The sequence below is a fragment of the Lacerta agilis genome, chromosome 13, assembly GCF_009819535.1.
Source record: "Lacerta agilis isolate rLacAgi1 chromosome 13, rLacAgi1.pri, whole genome shotgun sequence".
Taxonomy (NCBI): Eukaryota; Metazoa; Chordata; class Lepidosauria; order Squamata; family Lacertidae; genus Lacerta; species Lacerta agilis.
In genome coordinates this window covers 50,071,450-50,090,472 of record NC_046324.1, presented here as the reverse complement: position 1 = coordinate 50,090,472, position 19,023 = coordinate 50,071,450, and the positions used below count along the sequence as shown (strand labels likewise).

At 41.5% G+C, this 19,023-nt stretch overlaps 1 protein-coding gene across 1 annotated transcript in view; it reads right to left on the bottom strand.

Annotated features, from left to right (window-relative positions):
- The window catches only part of SDK1 (sidekick cell adhesion molecule 1), a 557,065-nt gene that overhangs the window by 226,497 nt on the left and 311,545 nt on the right, over positions 1 to 19,023 (bottom strand). The window contains 2 exon segments of the mRNA XM_033167902.1: positions 9,481 to 9,674; positions 10,768 to 10,879. Of these exon segments, the coding sequence (XP_033023793.1) occupies positions 9,481 to 9,674; positions 10,768 to 10,879 (306 nt within the window).

Here is a 19,023-nt window from a genome sequence, read left to right as displayed (position 1 = left end):
TTACCTACCCCTGGAGGCATCTATTTCACACTGAAATGATCCCCGATGATGTTTTAACTAGGCCATTTGCTGTTCCAAAAGGCCATTCCAATCCTATCTGAACATACTGCATATTTGAAGGGCATGAAATAATGATGCTGAAATTACACAATAGGCGAATTTGAGCATCCAGATCAAAGGAGGAGGGTGTAGCGCCGGCACATCAGCCGTGTTGTGAAATTGCAATGCCCTGCAATGTTGACGGTGAAATGGTCCAGAAACTATCAGAATGATAGTAGCCATTTTATGGGATCAGGCCAAACAATTTACATTTAATTACTGGAAGGTTAGGAGCAGAAAAGGTTTATTAGATTAAAATTTGCTAGGGCCATGAGGGGCCAAATAATCTTGCTTTGGGAGCTGGAGTCAACCTGCAGGACCCCAGTTGGCCATCCCTGAGCATGAGGTCATTGGCAACGCAAAGTGCACGTCTGGCTGCCGCTAAAAAAAGAAGCTGTTGCTGTTTCTCAATATGCAAAGTGGATGCCATGTGAAGACCCCCTAGGGATGCCTGAGGAATGCCATTTTTTGCAAATTCTGACGTCCACTGACCTGATCCAAACTTCCCATGCTAGTGTGTGGCTTAGAAGTCACTCTCGGTCAGATCTCACACATCTCCAAATGCTGTGACATAGTCATTACCTTAGAAAATGTATCGAAATGCGCTTTAAAATTATAATTTGAGGGCAAAGGGACATTCACATTCATACATATGTATAATCAAATGCTGGTTTTCATAAAAAATTAAAATCCTCAGATTAATGTGTAAATGTTATGGAACAGACTTTTAATAGGGTGGAGGCAGGTGGAAATAAAATGGGTTGGACATAAAACCATTTGTGCCTCTCCCCTTATGGCTTGGGGTGTATGTGAGAGGGCACTAAATATTGTTCTTCCCCAGGTGAAAGGTGGAGAAGGGTCAGGTGAGAGCCAGGAGTGAAGACTGCCTGTCTGTGGGTAATTTTTGAAACTTCTCCACACTACTAAGTGGGAAGCTGAGATTGATATGGCTTTTTGTGCATGGCAATTTTATTATTTTCCTAGAGTTTGGTTTCAATTGGTTTTAAGCTGCTCTCTGGAAATCATTTTAATTTATTATTAGTACAGTTGATGTTGCATTGTTGAATTTTTGTCATTAGGCTTATTTATATTAATAACAGGGGGGGGTCGTACTGAATCTATTGTTATAGAGTTGTGTTTGCTATATAGCTAGGTTTATAGAATGGAATTGTGTATTGATGGGTTCCTGCTACACTTGTGATCTACTTTGGAACACAATCCTAAAATAATCTAATGTGGGAAAGCAGATCAGTTTTTCTTAAGCATGTTTGCTCAGAAGAATGTTCCACCAGATTCAGCAAGGGTGCTTAGGACTGTGAATTAAGGGGCCAAGAAGGAAGATCCAAGGGAAAAGAAACAAATGTGCCAAATAATTAGCTGTAATATTTGCAGAAGCTTAATATGTATAGGGAAGATCATCCTTTGAAACTTATGGGGAGCTGCAAAAGATTTTCTTTAACATCCCATACATAGTAGGCAAATGATTTTGAACTTTCTGAATACTTTGATTGGTATCCATTTTCACTCAGCTTCCAGAAAACATCCCAAACACATTTCACAATCAAGCAATGTGCACAGAGCTAGGAAACCATTGTACAGATTGTGTGACAAAGTGGTGTTCCTGCACAGCTAATGAGGAAACCTGCATTCAGACTCATCTTCTGCAAGTTCATTTATTGGCGAACAATTTGTAAAAGGGAACAGCTGCCATTCATTACATTTCTCTGTCCCTCAAAATGCACCTTTCTATATATAAACCAGATTTGCTCACTCCAAAAGTGCAGCCAATACCTGCATCCAGCAAATGTGTTGATCTATGATCCTTTATATTTGCGCGCGCACACACACACACACTATCCTGTTTGCCTTAATGTAAATACTGCCTACTCTCATCTTGCTTAGATCTAGACTCCATCAAAGCGTGCGTACGGTTGCTCCTTTGCTTCCACCTTATGACACAATTTGTTCCCAAAGGGATATATTATACACATACACACATTTCCTCCCAGCTACGAAACATGAATCCTAGTCACCACAGAGCAAGCACCTGGAGCTAAGACACTTCAACAGCAGCAGGCCGCAATGACTCATGTGGAGGAGGGTTGATTCATTCCTCACTGTGAATTGGCAACTGTCACAGGATACCATCTTTCTGCTGCAGAGAAAATGTCAAAGACCTCTCTCAGATCTCAGAAGCCTGGTGTCGTCTACTCCAAATTTAAAGACAGCCTACAACTCAACTGCTTCATCAGACCTGCTGGAGAAAACAAACTTGAAGCCAAGGTCCAAAGGCAGAAATAGCCTATTGTGGGCCAAATCTTTGATTGGACTGCATTCCTTGCATTGCCTATTCACTCTCTCCTTGTCTTGCTTTCTTGTTTCTGCCCTCTAGCCTTTTGTTCTGGATACAAATTCCAACCAACAGCACAGAAGTAAGTCCTATGGAACACATACGTTCTGGTTTAACAGGGCTAGGATTTCAGCCTGCCTTGCTAGGTTAAAGGAGTACATTGATAAAATGTTATTAAGTTTGAAGAGAGGTCAGGCATCCTTTAATAAGAATGGAATGTTTGGGGGTTTGTAAAGACAGGATATATTATACACATACAAACACACATTTCCTCCCAGCTACGAAACATGAATCCTAGTCACCACAGAGCAAGCACCTGGAGCTAAGACACTTCAACAGCAGCAGGCCGCAATGACTCACTTTCCTGGGTTCCATGATCACTGCAGATGGTGACAGCAGTCACGAAATTAGAAGACGCCTGCTTCTTGGGAGAAAAGCAATGAAAAACCTAGACAGCATCTTAAAAAGCAGAGACATCACCTTGCCGACAAAGGTCCGTATAGTTAAAGCTATGGTTTTCCCAGTAGTAATGTACGGAAGTGAGAGCTGGACCATCAAGAAGGCTGATCGCCGAAGAATTGATGCTTTTGAATTATGGTGCTGGAGGAGACTCTTGAGAGTCCCATGGACTGCAAAAAGATCAAACCTCTCCATTCTCAAAGAAATCAGCCCTGAATGCTCACTAGAAGGACAGATCCTGAAGTTGAGGCTCCAGTACTTTGGCCACCTCATGAGAAGAGAAGACTCCCTAGAAAAGACCCTGATGTTAGGAAAGATGGAGGGCACAAGGAGAAGGGGACGGCAGAGGATGAGATGGTTGGACAGTGTTCTCGAAGCTACTAACATGAGTTTGGCCAAACTGTGAGAGGTAGTGAAGGATAGGCGTGCCTGGCGTGCTCTGGTCCATGGGGTCACGAAGAGTCGGACACAACTGAACGACTGAACAACAACAACAAAGACAGAATTGGAGTCTTCTCACTGTGCCTTTTGCCTCTGCTCCACCTTGTCAACGTCCAAGGGGTTAACGGCAATGAGGCATTGTGGCCTCACACTGCTTTCTCCACTGCTTTTTTTCTTTTCCCCTTTGTCCAGTTTTATTTTCAGCCACAGCTTCTGCTTTAAAGCACAATTGTTCATTTTATGTAGTGGCAAGATTTCATAAACTCTTACTGAAACGGCAGTATAAAAATAACTATTTGGAGCTGTTATATTAAAGGACCTCCAAGAACATGATGCTTTGGTGCTTTGTTTTTGTTTTAAAAAAAGAATTAGTCCCATTTCCAAATGAGTGCGGTGGCAATACTTAATCTTTGGATGACTAGTAGCAGAACAAATATGTTCTTATCTAATCTGCAGCAAATCTTCCCCAAAACTGCCGCTGTCCCAGCTCAGGAACACACTACCCTTTAAAAAATTTATAACAACTGCAGCTAATAAAACCAGTGTTTGGAACCACCTTAGTTTATCTTTGCTAGAACTGTATGAAGAAATCAAAGAAAGCTTTGCCACACTAGTTGGGAAATTGTGCTATGTGTTAGCAGCACGATGGGGATCATTTTTATTTCTTGATGCATCATGGATACAGCTCACTAAATATTCAGATTGGAAGCATTTTGCAGGAATTTCTGACTGATAGAATACCAGGGCACTGAAATGCATTTGTGTGATGAGTAGGCCCTTAGTTTTCTATTGAAATGAAAGGGGTGCAATTTAAGGCCCCTCAAGTCAAGGGCATTTAGCATATGAGCACTGTCTGCATTGCAAAATTCAGGTTAGGAGTTTACATGACAGAAGTGGATCTTGATCAACCGCTATGGTGGCAAACAATGGCATCAGTGCCTTCTCCAGCCATGCTGGTTTATATGATTGCACAGGAGCAGTCAGTATTTTCCACGTGAAATCTAGTCCAGCAAATTTTAAACTGGAGCAATTTTTAATTTGTTATGGGTTTAACAGCATCATGTTTCTATTTTGCACTGCTCTGCGGTACACAGGACCAGCTCATCATAATATACTACTATATCAACAAAAGGACATATCTTCTGCCCTTTACATCAGAATGAGGCCTTTTTGCTTCCAGTGGCAGTTTGTGGTGCTAAGTGGGCTACTAAGAAGCATGCGTGAGAGCTCAGACGATGTTTTGCAACAATTCAGCATGGCCAGCCACCACAAGACCTTTGTATGAGCAATGAGAGCAGGAGATATATGTGCCGCTTTTCCACCTTCACTTGTTCAAGCAGCACAACCCACCCACCCTCCTCCCCTTTGAGGAAGAGCAATGATACACACACACACACACACACACACACACCCCTAACTTGATTAGCATTGGATTGGCACATTTCCCACCTTCCCTAGGATGCTGCATTCTGGGTCAACTGGTAGGATGATTTGACTGATTGATTTAATGATTTCTAATTGCCTCAGCTTTGCAGGTTGACCTATGCCAGAGGACAAGTTCTTTAGAGAGAGGGGGGGCAGTGGGCAGAGACCCTAAAATGTGAATACTGTATAGGGTGCAAAGAGACTGTTGCAGAACTCCTACAGGAAGGGCAATGGTGACATCCAATAGCAGTGCCTGGGCTGCTGGAGTAGATTCCTAGAGAGGGCAGGGCAGGCTTGCCGAGAGGGTCTGGCACAGGATTGACCTATGAGCACCTGAGGCAGTTGTGGCCAGAAAGCCAAGTCTGTTCCCCAGGGCATGGAAACAGGTGTCCATCAGTTCTCACTCGTGCTAAGTTTTTATATTGCTGAATGTTTTAAAAGTTTAATAATAATTAAAAAGAAGCTTTGGCTTATTTAATCCTAATACAGTGTCCACCTCTTTTTGGTGCCCACAATTTTGTAATTACAGTGTGGCTGAATCATCCCACTTTCTGTTTTGCTCTTTTGCTTGCTTATGAAAAGCCCGGGAATGAGGACATCACAACCTTTCTTGGTAATACATAACCAACCTGTTCTGTTTATTTGATCTAAAACTTGCCTACTCAGCTTTTACAATATATTTCCAGAACTCTTATTTCCTTTTCCAAATTCCACATTGACCCTTCTCTGTAACATCACATTCATCCATATTTTGTCTTTGTCTGTTTTAAAACTTCAGTTCAAAAGGCTATCGGCACTTGGCCTTCAACATGTTGTAGGATCACTCATGGGGCAGGGGGCAGGGGGATGCTAGCCATTGGCTAAGCTTGCCACAGCTGATGGAAATTATAGTTCAGCAAAATCGGTTGGGGGAAATGTTCCCCACGCCTGCTTTACAGATTCCTGAATGAGTTATTTCATATTCCCATTGCTCTTGGTAGTTTTCGATCCATTTGTGTTTAACCTACTTAAGCCACAAAACAAAAATATCTTCATTAAGTGTCCCTCTGGAAAACACTACAATTCATTTCAATTTCTTATCCCTGTTCAGATTTTTATTGCTCCATAAGCCAATTCTCCCTCTCTAGGGTCCCATTTCGTGAAGCCTGCTCCGAATGAACTTTTCGGTCAGTTCTGGAGTGCTTGTCTAGCACAACGTCTAAGCAGGCCCAGGAAACATTTTGTTTTCCTTATGCCAAGACATGCGTGGTGTTATCTACTTGTGTACCCTACAAATATTTTATGTGCAGAAATGGACAAGCATAATAGAGTCCTTAAGTGCTGCTAAAACAGAATTTAATAATGTAGGCTACAGAAGAAACACCTTCAAGAAAGCTCAACGAGAATGATCCCTTTTACAGGAGCTCTTTATCATATTTGATTCTTGCCTGCACCTTCCCCTTGATGCTGTGCCCTGACTAATTAAGAGATGGCACTCTTCCATTTTGGAACGCCAGCCTTTTTTCATGAATTATTCCACTACTAGGTTGTTTTAGCTTCCTGTTAGACACCCCTCCTAATGTTCCACAAATACATAAATCCCCCAATGCAGCTGACACTGGGAGTAAACAAACCAAATGAGAGTGGCTTGCCGCATGAAAAGTGCAATAAAATTAACTGATAACCAATTTGTTACTGATTTCTTTTCATCTGCTTCTTCATACTGCAAGCTCTTTATATGACTTCATTCACCAGTGGCCCTATAAAAACTGATATGAGAAATAAATAAAACATCCCAAATAAGAGTATGCAGACAACTCTAATCAAAGTTGTCATTGCAACACTCAAAATCTTTTCCCCAGTGTTTGGGTTTTCTGTTCTAGCTACTTAAGCACCATCTTCACTTGGAGAATCAGGAGTTGAAATAGTGCAGGAAGCAGGATCTGACAGGACAGCAGCAAAATTAAATTAGTCACAATAAAATGGTGGGGATAAAAAAGGGCTTAAATCAGAATCATAAATAATTGAAATGGACTTTTGGTCTTTTAAAAAAGGAAAAGAAGCTGGGAGATAATAATCTGCAGGAATAAAACAAAGGAAGAACCTTAGCATCAAAGTTCACACAATGCATTCTAAAATAAAAAGAGGACAAGGAATAAAAGTGCAACACAACTTTGCAAAGGGGAAAAATGAGAAGCACTTCTTGACTTGCATAAAATGCTCCAAAGTGCCTGGAGATAATAAAGGCCGTCTGCTACGTTTAGAACAAATACATAAAACAAAGTATGAATTCACCACATGTACATTGAGAGGAAGGAAGCTGGGAAGGGCACTGACTGGCAGCAGAAGTGGCTTGCGCACTTTGAGAGCCATTCCTTCTCTTCCCATGTCTCCTTCATCCATCCTATGGTGCAATCCTATACGCATGAATCTGGTGCTAAGTCAAGTTAAGATGGAGCAAAGTATGCCAGACCCATTCTGCATTCTGGAGCAGGACCACGGCTGGCTGAGCTGGCATAAGCCTGACAGAGGGGAAATAAGCCTTTAAAACAGTGTTGGAGTTACACCACCTTTCTTGCCAGATTAAGTTACACCAGGTTGCCAGGTCACAGGACTGAGCTGAACAGGCTTGGGATCCAGGCTAAGTCTCATTCTCTCTTGTCCTGCTGAGATCCACTGGCTCCCAGTGGAGCTGGGATGGAGAAGATACCCTGGTATATCTCCAACTGAGTCAAGGATGGGGATTTATGCTGGTATAATCCAGCTGCACTGAAAACTTCCTGGTTTAAGTGGAGATCTGCTGGATCCTAACCCTGCTCATTCTCATGGACCATGGGGAGAGACTCCATCAGGCAAGACCTTCTTCCACCTGCCTTGCTCCACCCTCTAGTCTTTGCTTCTCAATTTGTATTGTATTATTTTATGTACTTGGCTTGCCATTGTTTTATTGATTAGTTTAGAAATTGTTTATTGTAAATGTTGAGTGGATTTCTGTTCAACTTTTATATGCTGATATTATTTTATATTACTCTAATTATTGTTGAATGTTACTTTTTGATGTAGGTTGCTTATTTTAAAGTTTTGTTTTATTATCACATTTTCATCATCATCATCATTCTTTATTTGACCGTCAGTCAGAAAAATTATCACATTTTTGTATTGAATTAGATTGTTATAAGATGTACATTTTTTGTTTCTTCTGCTTGTAAACCGCCTTGAGTATTTTAAGATAGAAAGGCGGTATACAAATAAAAAATATTATTATTATTATTATTATTATTATTATTATTATTAGATTGTTACCTTTGTACATTCATTCATTCAAAACATTCCTAGGCAGTTTATAAAAATTAAAATAACAAAATAAAACTACTGTGACAACCTTAAAAAGCATGGTCAAAAAACCCACAAATTATTGTCAGAGTTTAAAAGTACAAGCTGTTTTAAATTCCCAGTTGTATAAAAAGTGCATTACTATGCCATACAGACTGTGGAGCATCTCCTTTCTCAGCTGACCCACAAGAGCTGTCAACTGAGCAACCTTACAGGTTGGGAAACACAAATTAGAAATGTGTGCCAGGTCTTCACAGTTTGCTAACACATTCAGTTTCAGCAGCCAACTAGCTGGTTGTTGTTGTTGTTGAGTCGTTTAGTCGTGTCCGACTCTTCGTGACCCCATGGACCATTGCCAGGCACTCCTGTCTCCCACTGCCTCCCACAGTTTGGTCAAACTCATGTTGGTAGCTTCGAGAACACTGTCCAAACATCTCGTCCTGTCACCCCCTTATCCTTGTGCCCTCAATCTTTCCCAACATCAAGGCAGTGATCCATGAAGGAGAACTAGCTGGTAGATATGACCAAATACAGCAGACACCATGGCCAAACAGCAAACTTCTTTAGGATGCAAGTGGTAAATCACATGGATGAATACTCAGAGATGAATGCTCAGAGAATACACACACACGTCCAGCTAATCTGAGACCAGTGGATCTTATGTAAGATATGTGGGACCTGCATAAGTCCCTAAAAGTAGGCATTCTGGGGAAGTAGTGGGGGTGGGACTGGGGGCAGGACTTCAAGTGCGTGAAATTTGTTTCTCCCTTGCAATGATGCCTGGAGGGCAGGAAGTTTCTTCTTTCAACAGCCAGCATGCAGTCAAAAGGAAGAGGTAAGGATGTTTCAGAAGAAGGTGCTGTTTAAGTGTTGAGGTCACATAGAGGCCTGAAGGATTAAGAAATGGCCAGTTAAACTGAGGGCCTATGGCTAGACTGCAAGGTAGCTTGGGGATACTTTATGACCATGGCTATTTCTTCTCCAGAACCCCAAATTTCTCTATAAGCGTTCACAAGTAGAAAGTAATACAGAGCAACTTTCTTAAATGCTCTGCCAGGAATAAGCTGGCAATTAGACAGGGCTTCATCCAGCTGGAAACCAAGACATGTAAGGTGCCTGATAACTATTTAATATACTATGTTTCTTCCAGTTTCATGATCACAGTTTAAGATTCACAACGTTTTCCATATAACATTGCTGTTAAGGGAAAGAATATCCTTGATGAATTTGTATTCACAATGAAGAATTAATTTTGAAGATAACCCTACTTCACCCCTTTTGTTCCATTCGCCAAGGAGAAGTTCAGCTGTAAGGTCAGTGAAATATTAAAATAACCATTTCTATTTCCTATTGTACTTCAGTTCAAGGCTTGTGTTATGAAAAAGTAGCATTACCTAGGATAGACAGAAAAGCCTTTGCTCTCTCTGGCTCAGCAGCAGCGATGCCTCTCAAGTGTGCCTCACAGACGTACATTCCAATGTCAGCAGAGGTTGGGTTGGCAATAGCAAGACGTCTCCCAAAACTGCTAACGCCACTGGTTATTTTGATCCCGTTCCTCTTCCAGGCTACGCTTAATTTTTCAGTAGGCCTGTGAGGGTAAAAGTCACACCAATTATTGCTGTGAATTATGTTATCTGCAGTAATAACACACTGAACATATGACTCACCTAACTCTTCCAGGATTGCAGGCACATTGAGGAAGGGACACTTAGAAATAAATCTAGATGCCGCTCTGAGGTCGTAGGCAGGAGCATGCATCAGAGGAGGGGAAGAACAGCTCGAGTGCCATCAAACAAGCATGGCTAATTGTTACAGCAATGGAACTTTTAAGTGCTAATGATTTGCTTTGCCTAAGCAAAGGATGCTAAAAATAAGCACTACTCAAGGGACACAGCTGTATGGGAAGCACTTTCATTACAGCTCAATTTTGGAGGTGGCTCTAACTATTATCAAGAATGCCTCTGCTTTTGCAGGAAGAAGCAATCAATTGGCTCTTGGGACATTTCGGATCTTTATCTCTCAGGAGGAATCTTCTCCCACCCTTGTACACATTGCAAAAAATTCAATTCACTGGTAAGAAAGCATCAAATCCCCAGTACTCGTTTAACATTATTGAGGTACTTGAAGAGCAGAACAGCTATTGTGGCTTCCCTTTCCATATTCCAAGACTTCCTTGGGAGGAAGGGGATCTTTAATGAATAAGGATAGCATACAAATTAACATATTTAACAGTGCTGTGATTAATTGCAAGGACGTCTAACATTGTAGACACCTGTCCACCAAGACGAGTTGCACAACTTTAATCTTCTGTATAAATAATACTGGAAAAGTTATTATTATTTTTAACTTGCCTATTCCTTTCTGCAGTTCAGGGAATAATGTACATCACTGTGAAAATAAACACTACTCTGGGGACTCAGCTGTATGGAAGGGAGTTTCATTATAACTCAGTTTTGAAGATGGCACTAATTATGATCAAGAATGCCTCTGCATTCACAGGGAAGCAGCGACTAGGAATACAATTCAACTCACTAGGTTTAGATTCCACAATTCTTGAGCGGGGGGGGGGGGGATCAATTCTGCGTATTACTACTTTGAACAAAACAGACGTCCTCTCTCCTGTTTCAGGGTCGACATATTCCTTAAAATGAGTTCTCATTCTGTCCTGGCTGTTACATTACCTGCCATTGGCCACACATTCCAGGATGGCTTCATTACTCCCAGCGACCACACTTGTATTGTGTGGAGGAATTACGATGACAGGAGCCGCAGTGGAGGACAAGATGTCGGGACCTACAAAGGAGGAAACCAAAAAAAGCCATAAAAATTTGGTATGCCTGGCTCAGGAGAAAAATACATGACTGGAGTCAGTATTTACCCAGGTCAGCCAAGTGGTTGCCCCTGAGAAATCGGTCTGTTTTTGGAAGATGTATGGGGACAGCCTTTTTAAAATGTTATCAGTAACTTGAATTGCATTACACATGCAGTATGAGTGATTATAATCCAGTTTCATTGCCTCCTCTGTGCCTCTTAACAGTTAGTACCCTAAGCAAAGATAGATTCATCTTGACTCACGCACATATTTTCCTAGTGTATAAAAATAATGAAGAGCCACTTTGCCATTTTTACTGTGTTGTGTGACTGGACCAGCGTGTGATGGGCAACCCCTCTGTTCTCATACTTGGGATCACCGCATCCCAACCCAAAATGCTTTTGGTCTCGCGGATGGCTCATCTCCACTTGCTGCAACTATATATTGTATTCCTATCTTCACAATGTCCCGCATTGTATTTGGACCCATGATAATAAACTTCAATGTAAGTCTGCTTAAATAAATGAAAAGGGAGCTTCTCATTCCCATGGGTCGTTTGGTACTTATTCTAGAACAGTTGCAACTTGGACACCCTCAGCAACGTTTACTCTCTGGAAAAAGTGGTTATGGGGGTGGCTGGCATTTTGTGTTTCTGCAACAAAGAAAGACCAATTACAAGCACACATAAGTACCGGTACCTCTACTTTCATTGATGAAATTCTTCATAAACAGCAAAAAATAAAAATAAAAAATAAAAAATTCACTTTTGCTCTGCTGTAGTTCTCCATCCTTTCATTAGCAAACGCCGCTTTGGTCATTAAAAAACAAAAAAAACTGCTTTCCTTTACTTTGCAAACCCCTTTTATTTTAGTACTTGAAGCTTCATATCACTGGAAGCCAAGAGAACCTCAGGGCTGCTCCCAAGCAACATGCAAGAGGCCCCTTTCCTGGAGAAGAAATAAACAGAGCTCCAAAGAGGTTTTCCCTGCTACCAAGCACTTTTATTTTTATCAAACATTTGCTGACTTATATTTTTAAGATCTTTTCATGTTTTGTTTAATCTTACTACTTCCATGCAGTTTCAAAAGAGCCTGCAAGTACTTGAGTGAATTCTTTTAAAAGATTTTTATACACCAGGGAGCAAATATGAAATTAACAAAGCAGCATATCACAGCAACTTCAATCCTCTTTTCTTATCAGAAAAGTAAATAACCCAAATCTGCTTCTCTTTTGTGAGTCTACAAACTGTAAATAATTTAGCTTATGCAACTCGGCATGGTGGGGGGGGGGAAGCTGCTGTCTTAGGCTTGTTTCTTTTAAAAAATTTCAGTGCATGTATTTAATAAGTGAATTAAAATACCAATGTGTTATTGCTTTGCTTCAAGCTATTCATTTGGGGAAAACACTGCATTGTTTTCACTACATGAAAAAGAGAATAATAAAAGATTGCTAAAAATAAGGATTGCAATAAAAGAGTTACAGGGGGAAAGAAAATTAAACTACATCTGAACCAATGAAAATCCAAACTGGCTCATCAAACACTATACATTAAGGCAGCTTAGCATTATAAAATCTACCGTTATGAGTTGATGCAATTAAGAAATCGCAACTGGATGTTTCCAAATCCTTCAGTCACTTGCAGAAAAATCTATCATGAAACTGCAGAGGATGAAAAATATTTGTGGCATTTGTTCTTTTCTTCAGATGTTCAGTAGTACAAAGGTTTAAAATGTGACTAGCAATGGAGAAGAACTGCCCCCACCCCCCAAAAAATTGATTGTGCACATTCATAAATGGCATTGAAGTCTTTGTTTTTACTGTGATCCTAGTTTTGAGGATAAGGCACAAAAGGTCAAGCTCAAACAGCTATTGGGTGCTGAAAGTCACAACTGGTCAGATCGGTAGTCATATTTGATAGGTTAAAAAACAACCAGCTGCATCCTGAGACTGATGACAAGTTAGCTTGCCATGTTTGCACATGCTCATTAAGCCTAGATCGCTGCAACCTTTGTGTGAGGCCAGATATTGATTGCTGTAACTTTGCCACACCTGACTCAATGCAGTTGTCCTTTTCGACTCCATCCCAGAACAGTTGCAGGATGTACTCACAGGTGCATGTGAAACCAGCCAATCATGACATTGCAACATGCAACATGGTGGCAGAATACACAACAAGGTCTGAAGTTGCACTTCTTTAATGCACATGTGCAAAATTAGAGTTAGGGGATCTTGGGAAAATGACCAGTGTTAAGTCAAGATTATACAGTGGATTTCAGTAAATAGCAAAACAATTAAGTTTTCCATAGAGCATGTTCATCCCTAGGTACAACTAGTGGGGTGTACCTAGGGATGAACAAAAAAAAAATATTTATCAAACTGCTTTTCAAACTCCTCACTGCTTAAACATGAGATTCCCATGCGAGAGGGGCTTAATGTTCAACAAACTCAAGACCAGCCCCTACCCCAGACTCTGGGCATGTGTGAACCCCTCACCCCAGAGCCTGGGCTTATAGGATTCTTTGGATTTTACTCTAAGATTACCAGCACGTCACTGCTCAAGTAAGGATCTGTTCAAAGGCGTAGCCACAAAACCTGGCCCTCATGAAGAATGGGATATGCCCTATGGTTATGCTTGCCATGTTTGTCTAAGGCACTCCAGATGTTGTTGGTATCCAAATCCCATCAGTGTCAGGCACCATGGCTAATAATCAGATGGTGGGAGTTGTAGTCAAGTAGGCCGCACACTGGCTACCCCAGTCTAGGAAAATGACCAACAGTAATGAGAGGAAGAAAAGCACAAACTGCTTGGGCCAGTTTCTGATATGTGGGGTGTTTGCAATTCATAGTTCCAGGACTGGCCCATCCTTAGAAGACTCATATGATTAACAGTTTTCCAAGGAGAATTAATTAGAAAATGTAAGAATGACCACAAAATTTGCCTGGTATCCATAGCATTTGGAATCAGGTTGATATATTTAGGACTGTCATTCTAATTTTATTAGTTATTCAGGCCCGAATCTGATCAGTTAAATCCAAACTTCTGTTTTACTCCCATTGACTATACTGGAAATCTAAAAACAATCATACTGTAACTTTTTTCCACTGCACACAAGTGGATGAAATTTGCAGGCTTAATTTAAGGCAGTGTAACTTATACCAGTTTCCTGTGCTTAGGACTGCTCTGGTAGGTACTTATGAGAAGTTACAGTATTGTAGGAGTGAGCACTTTTCTCAAAACCTTTACCACAAGGTCAACAATATTGCCTTTTTGGCAGTCTTTCAGAGATCATGTCAAAAATAGAGGGAGAGAGCAGTCAGTGACCCCTGTTAGCAATCCAGGAAGCACAGCAGTCAAGCTCAATTGGTTGATCTGCCCCCAATGAGATCAACAGCTAAATCTGATTCAGAACATAATGTCACTGTGTTCTTTATGTGATCCCTGATTGGCTGAAATCAGCTGCCTCTAACAGAAATCAATCCTGTGAACATTAGAAAGCAGCATCAGGGACAGAAGGGAAATGACAACAATACTGTTTTGTTTAAATATGGCCGTAATTCTATTCACTTGGCAGCAAACTTACTTGATGATGCAGTGGCACAGAAATCTGGAAATAAATAAATAAATAAATAAATAAATAAATAACCCGTGTGCGAATTAATTGAAACAAAGCATGTTTCCTATCTTACTCGTAATCCTGTACTAAAAAAAACCTATGAAAAGTCAGTTTGGTCATTTTTTATGTTGGCTGATACAATCATTACGTCAGCAGCTACCGTATTTCAGCTTTTAGAAACCTGACCAGATGTGATTCGACCACCGTTTGAGATGGATGTGACACCTAGGAAACGTACGAAGGTCGTAACTCTGCACGAACACACAGCTAAGACGTATCGGGAGACTGTTTCAATGGTTGGTGTGAGTTTAGCAACTGTCAACCGTGTCATCAAGTTGAAGCAGGAAAACAGAATGGTTTCTCCTAAACGTAAAGGAAAGTGTGGTCGTAAGAAGAAAACAACTCCTAGAGAGAACGCTTACTTGCTTCGACAAAGCAAAAAGGATCCCCGCAAGATAAATGACGCATTGAATATGGATTTGAAGGAGAAAGGAATCCAAATCAGTTCCTCCACAGTTCACATTTTTGTAAAACAAACTAATAAATTCATTGTTGGTTTCAATTAATTTGCACAAGGGTGTAGGCTGGGGATGTAAGGTTTTGGGGGGTTTTCAATGTGAAACAAAACATTTTATGAGCTGCTTGTTTCTTTCAGTTGTGTCTATACTTTTACCTTTATTTGTTGGGGGGACATTTTTGTCCCAAGGCCTTCATGTTACTTGCCATTGGCAAAAGAATATTCTGTAGGGAAAGGTGCTTATTGTTATTTTGAATCATTTATTTTTTGCTTTTGAAGGCTGAAGCTGTTACTCCTTGTCTCTAATGCATGGGACTTAAATATGGAAGGATTGCCTCATTGAGTTTCAGACAAGGGGAGCGATTAGAACAAAGCCATATGCTGAAAGGCCAATAGACAAGGTACTAATTTGGCAATAATGCCTGCCTCCACCTGCCATGCCACCAGCCCTGCTCTTCATCTGCTTCAAAAGAAGCCAAAGAACAAATGAGGACATTGTGGTGACCTCTAGCAGATCACTCTGGAAGAGAGTCCCTTTGTGCTGCAAAGAGATAAACGAGGGAGCTGGGGTGACTTCATTGTGCCTGCAATGAGGCAGATATAGGCTGGACTTCATTTGCTAACTTCTTACTAATTGCAAAGTGAACAATGGTGAATAGCGTTCGCACTTATTTCATTTTCATTCATGCTATGTCCTGGAAGAAGCCTATTAGCAAAATTAGCAATCTGATAATGGCTTCTGAACATGTGGGGTTAAGATGATGCTGATCAAGACCTAATATATTTCTTTTGAATCTTGCCATAACAGTAGAATAATACTGGCTTTTTATCTAATGGAGGACTAATGTGCTGAGGCCTCTAAATAGCGTATAATATGTTGCTTTGTTCAATTATATTAAACTCATCAAAATGCTTCGTGATTGGCCCGTAGAACATCAATTGAAGAAATAATTATTAGCAAACATGTAACAAATATGTAACACTTCACATTTCTGAAAGGGCCTTATAATTAGACAGCATATTAGCAGTTTCCTTGTAGCTGAAAAGGGTCGTTTGCAATTTTGCACAACCAACTGCTCACATTTGTACCCACAATAGCCCCTTCTCTCTAATTGTGATCCCCAATCTGCTTGTTGGAGTCCAACGTCAAATCTTTTATGAGTTAAAAGAAGAAAGAAACAGAAGAGCAGAGCTATTTGCAAAGAATCGTGGGCAAGATACCCAACAGCTGCTACAAACCAAAAGGCCTAAACCCAAGCCCAGTTTGTCGTTCTGAAAAATCCACTAGATCCTGAAACACCAAGCTTGTGGCCTTGTCCACAGAGTCATAGAATCATAGAATTGTAAAGTTGAAAAGGACCATGAGGGTCATCTAGTTCAACCCCCTGCAATGCAGGATTCTTTTGTCCAATGTGAGGCTCATACCCTGAGATCAGAAGTCTCATGCTCTACTGACTGAGCTATTCCCCAGTAGGGTTCCAAAGCAGACAGAGACAATTTGTGTTCCATTTCCCTTAAGGCAGTGGTGGGAAATAAGTGACCCTCCAGATGATGCTGTACTACAACTCCCATCCTCCCCAACGTTGGAAGCTGCTTTATACTGAGTCAGACCATTGTTACATCCAGCTCATTAGTGTCCACAGTGACCGACAGCAAGTTCTCCAGGGTTCAGATGAGGGTTATTTCTAGCCTTATCTGAGAATAATGGGAAATGAATGAATGAATGAATGGAATTTATATACAGTGGTACCTCAGGTTAAGAACTTAATTCATTCTGGAGGTCCGTTCTTAACCTGAAACTGTTCGTAACCTGAGGTACCACTTTAGCTAATGGGGCCTCCTGCTGCTGCCACACTGCTGCTCTGCAATTTCTGTTCTTATCCTGAAGCAAAGTTCTTAACCCAAGGTACTATTTCTGGGTTAGCAGAGTCTGTAACCTGAAGTGTCTGTAACCTGAAGCGTCTGTAACCTGAAGCGTCTGTAACCCGAGGTACCACTGTACCACCTGTCAGGGACTGGGCAGAAGAGGAATGGTGGAGACCGCCTCCTGATCCTGACCCTTTCAGGGAGGAGGAAGAGGAAGACAGTATAGAAGAGGAAGACAGGGGTTTGAGGGAGGTCACAGCTCAGAGGCAGATGAGGGGAAAAGCTGGGAAATTATGGGAAAGCTGGAACAACACGCAGCTGACATGTTGTTATTAGAAAACATTCCAGACCCTCCATCTCCCAGAACCCAGCAAGTTTTAAAAGTAGGAGAGCAAAGAGCTCAAAGGCAGAGAGGGAACTTAGCAGCACCCGTAGAGGAGATGATGAGAATGACAAATGAGGAAGTGGGAGAGACAGGGGATGGAGATTCACTCAGGACAACGCCATTATCCAAGAGCCTGGGTTCTATAGCCTCTCTCTGTAAAGATTGAAATAAAAAAGCACAGTAAGAAACATTTCCTTGTCTATATACTTTCCTGGGCAATCAGACAGGAGCTGCTGACAGCATCCTGACACCACCCTATAACCACAGGTCTCAGGGCGGTTTTACATGCAAATGGAAGTTTTACATATTGGACTAATGGGAATTAAAGTTTGGCAACATCTGAAGAGCCACAAGCTCCCTACCCCTGCCTTATGGCAAGAGTGAAATAGCGAACTTTTTACTGGCCCTCCTTCTGGCCTGATGTCATGGCTCTGGGATCAGACTCCCTATGGAGTGTGGAGTGGCTTCATAGTCTGAAATGGAGGGCAGGCAGGAATTACTCTCGGCACCAGTCCCAGGTGAGTTCCTTCGCTCAGAAGCCCCAGTGCTTCAATCTTGCCATCTCCCCAGCCTTTGGAGGGTGCATTGCTATGATACTCAGAAATCACAGTAGTGACAACAAGCCCCACCAACACTGTAGAAGCCAGCACTTAAAACAGACAAAGCCCCTTTAAACAGAATTGGCTTCTCCCAACATCTAATGAACTAGCAGTCAGGCTGAGCCATGGCCCTTTAGCTTTTGCTAAATCAACATTTGCTCCTGCTTCACTTGGGAATTATTCAGGATCCACCACTGAACTTCTGATGGAACCCCAGGTTTGTGGAACCACCATAAAGAACAGAACAGTAATTTGCAAAATATAACCAGGTCAAGCTTCTCCCATCACCTTCTCTTGACCTAATCAGCATGTCAAATTGTGATATGATGCACAGGTAAAGAGGGCTAGTCAAAAGTTGGCAGCTCCCATTGACAAGTTTCCATTGTGTGCTTTTAAACACATTCAGGGAAGCTTCCTAAGATGCAGTTTGAGAATCTCCCAGGAAGAGAGGATTTCCCCAGTGGTTCATGCATGCCATTTCAAAATTCTGGAGGAGGGGGGGATCGATAAATAGGCCTACACATAGATTCTAATTTACATCAGGAGAAAGCATCTGTTACAGCTTGTATAACATCTGTGCTAGCTCATTGTAAGCAGAGACATGGGTTCTTCTGAGAAATATTTGTATGTGGTCTGAAGGGGAGGAGGCGACACTGCCCTTCTCCCTAAATACTCCCTTCCCTGCTCCAGGGTGCTCTGAAGCAATAAGATGGCAAAATCCTCAGCCATATTACTCCTGCACTGAATGCAATTCCTCAAGAGGTTGTGCATATTAGCACTTTTCCTCCATAGCCAACCTGCTTCTTCAGGTGGACATACACAGGGGGTACCCTTAAAAGATAAGCGAGAGGTTGGTGGTGACCACCAGGCCATTCTCAACTAGCCTAATTTTCTAGTGAAAAGTGGTTGTGTTCATCCTTTTCCCTCCTGGCTGGGATCCTGCACCTTTATAGCTAAATGAGATACAAAATCAAGGGCGTCATCCCTCACTGGAGCATCTGCGTGCCAAGAAAGGCTTGGCTGGCTAAGGGATTGTCTGAAGGTGTCCCATCAGCTTTCAAAATACAGGAGCCTTGGCAGATGCTTGAAGCTCTAGGAATGAAAAAGGATTTGGGGTAAGGATTTGCTACTCCCAAGTGTCTAC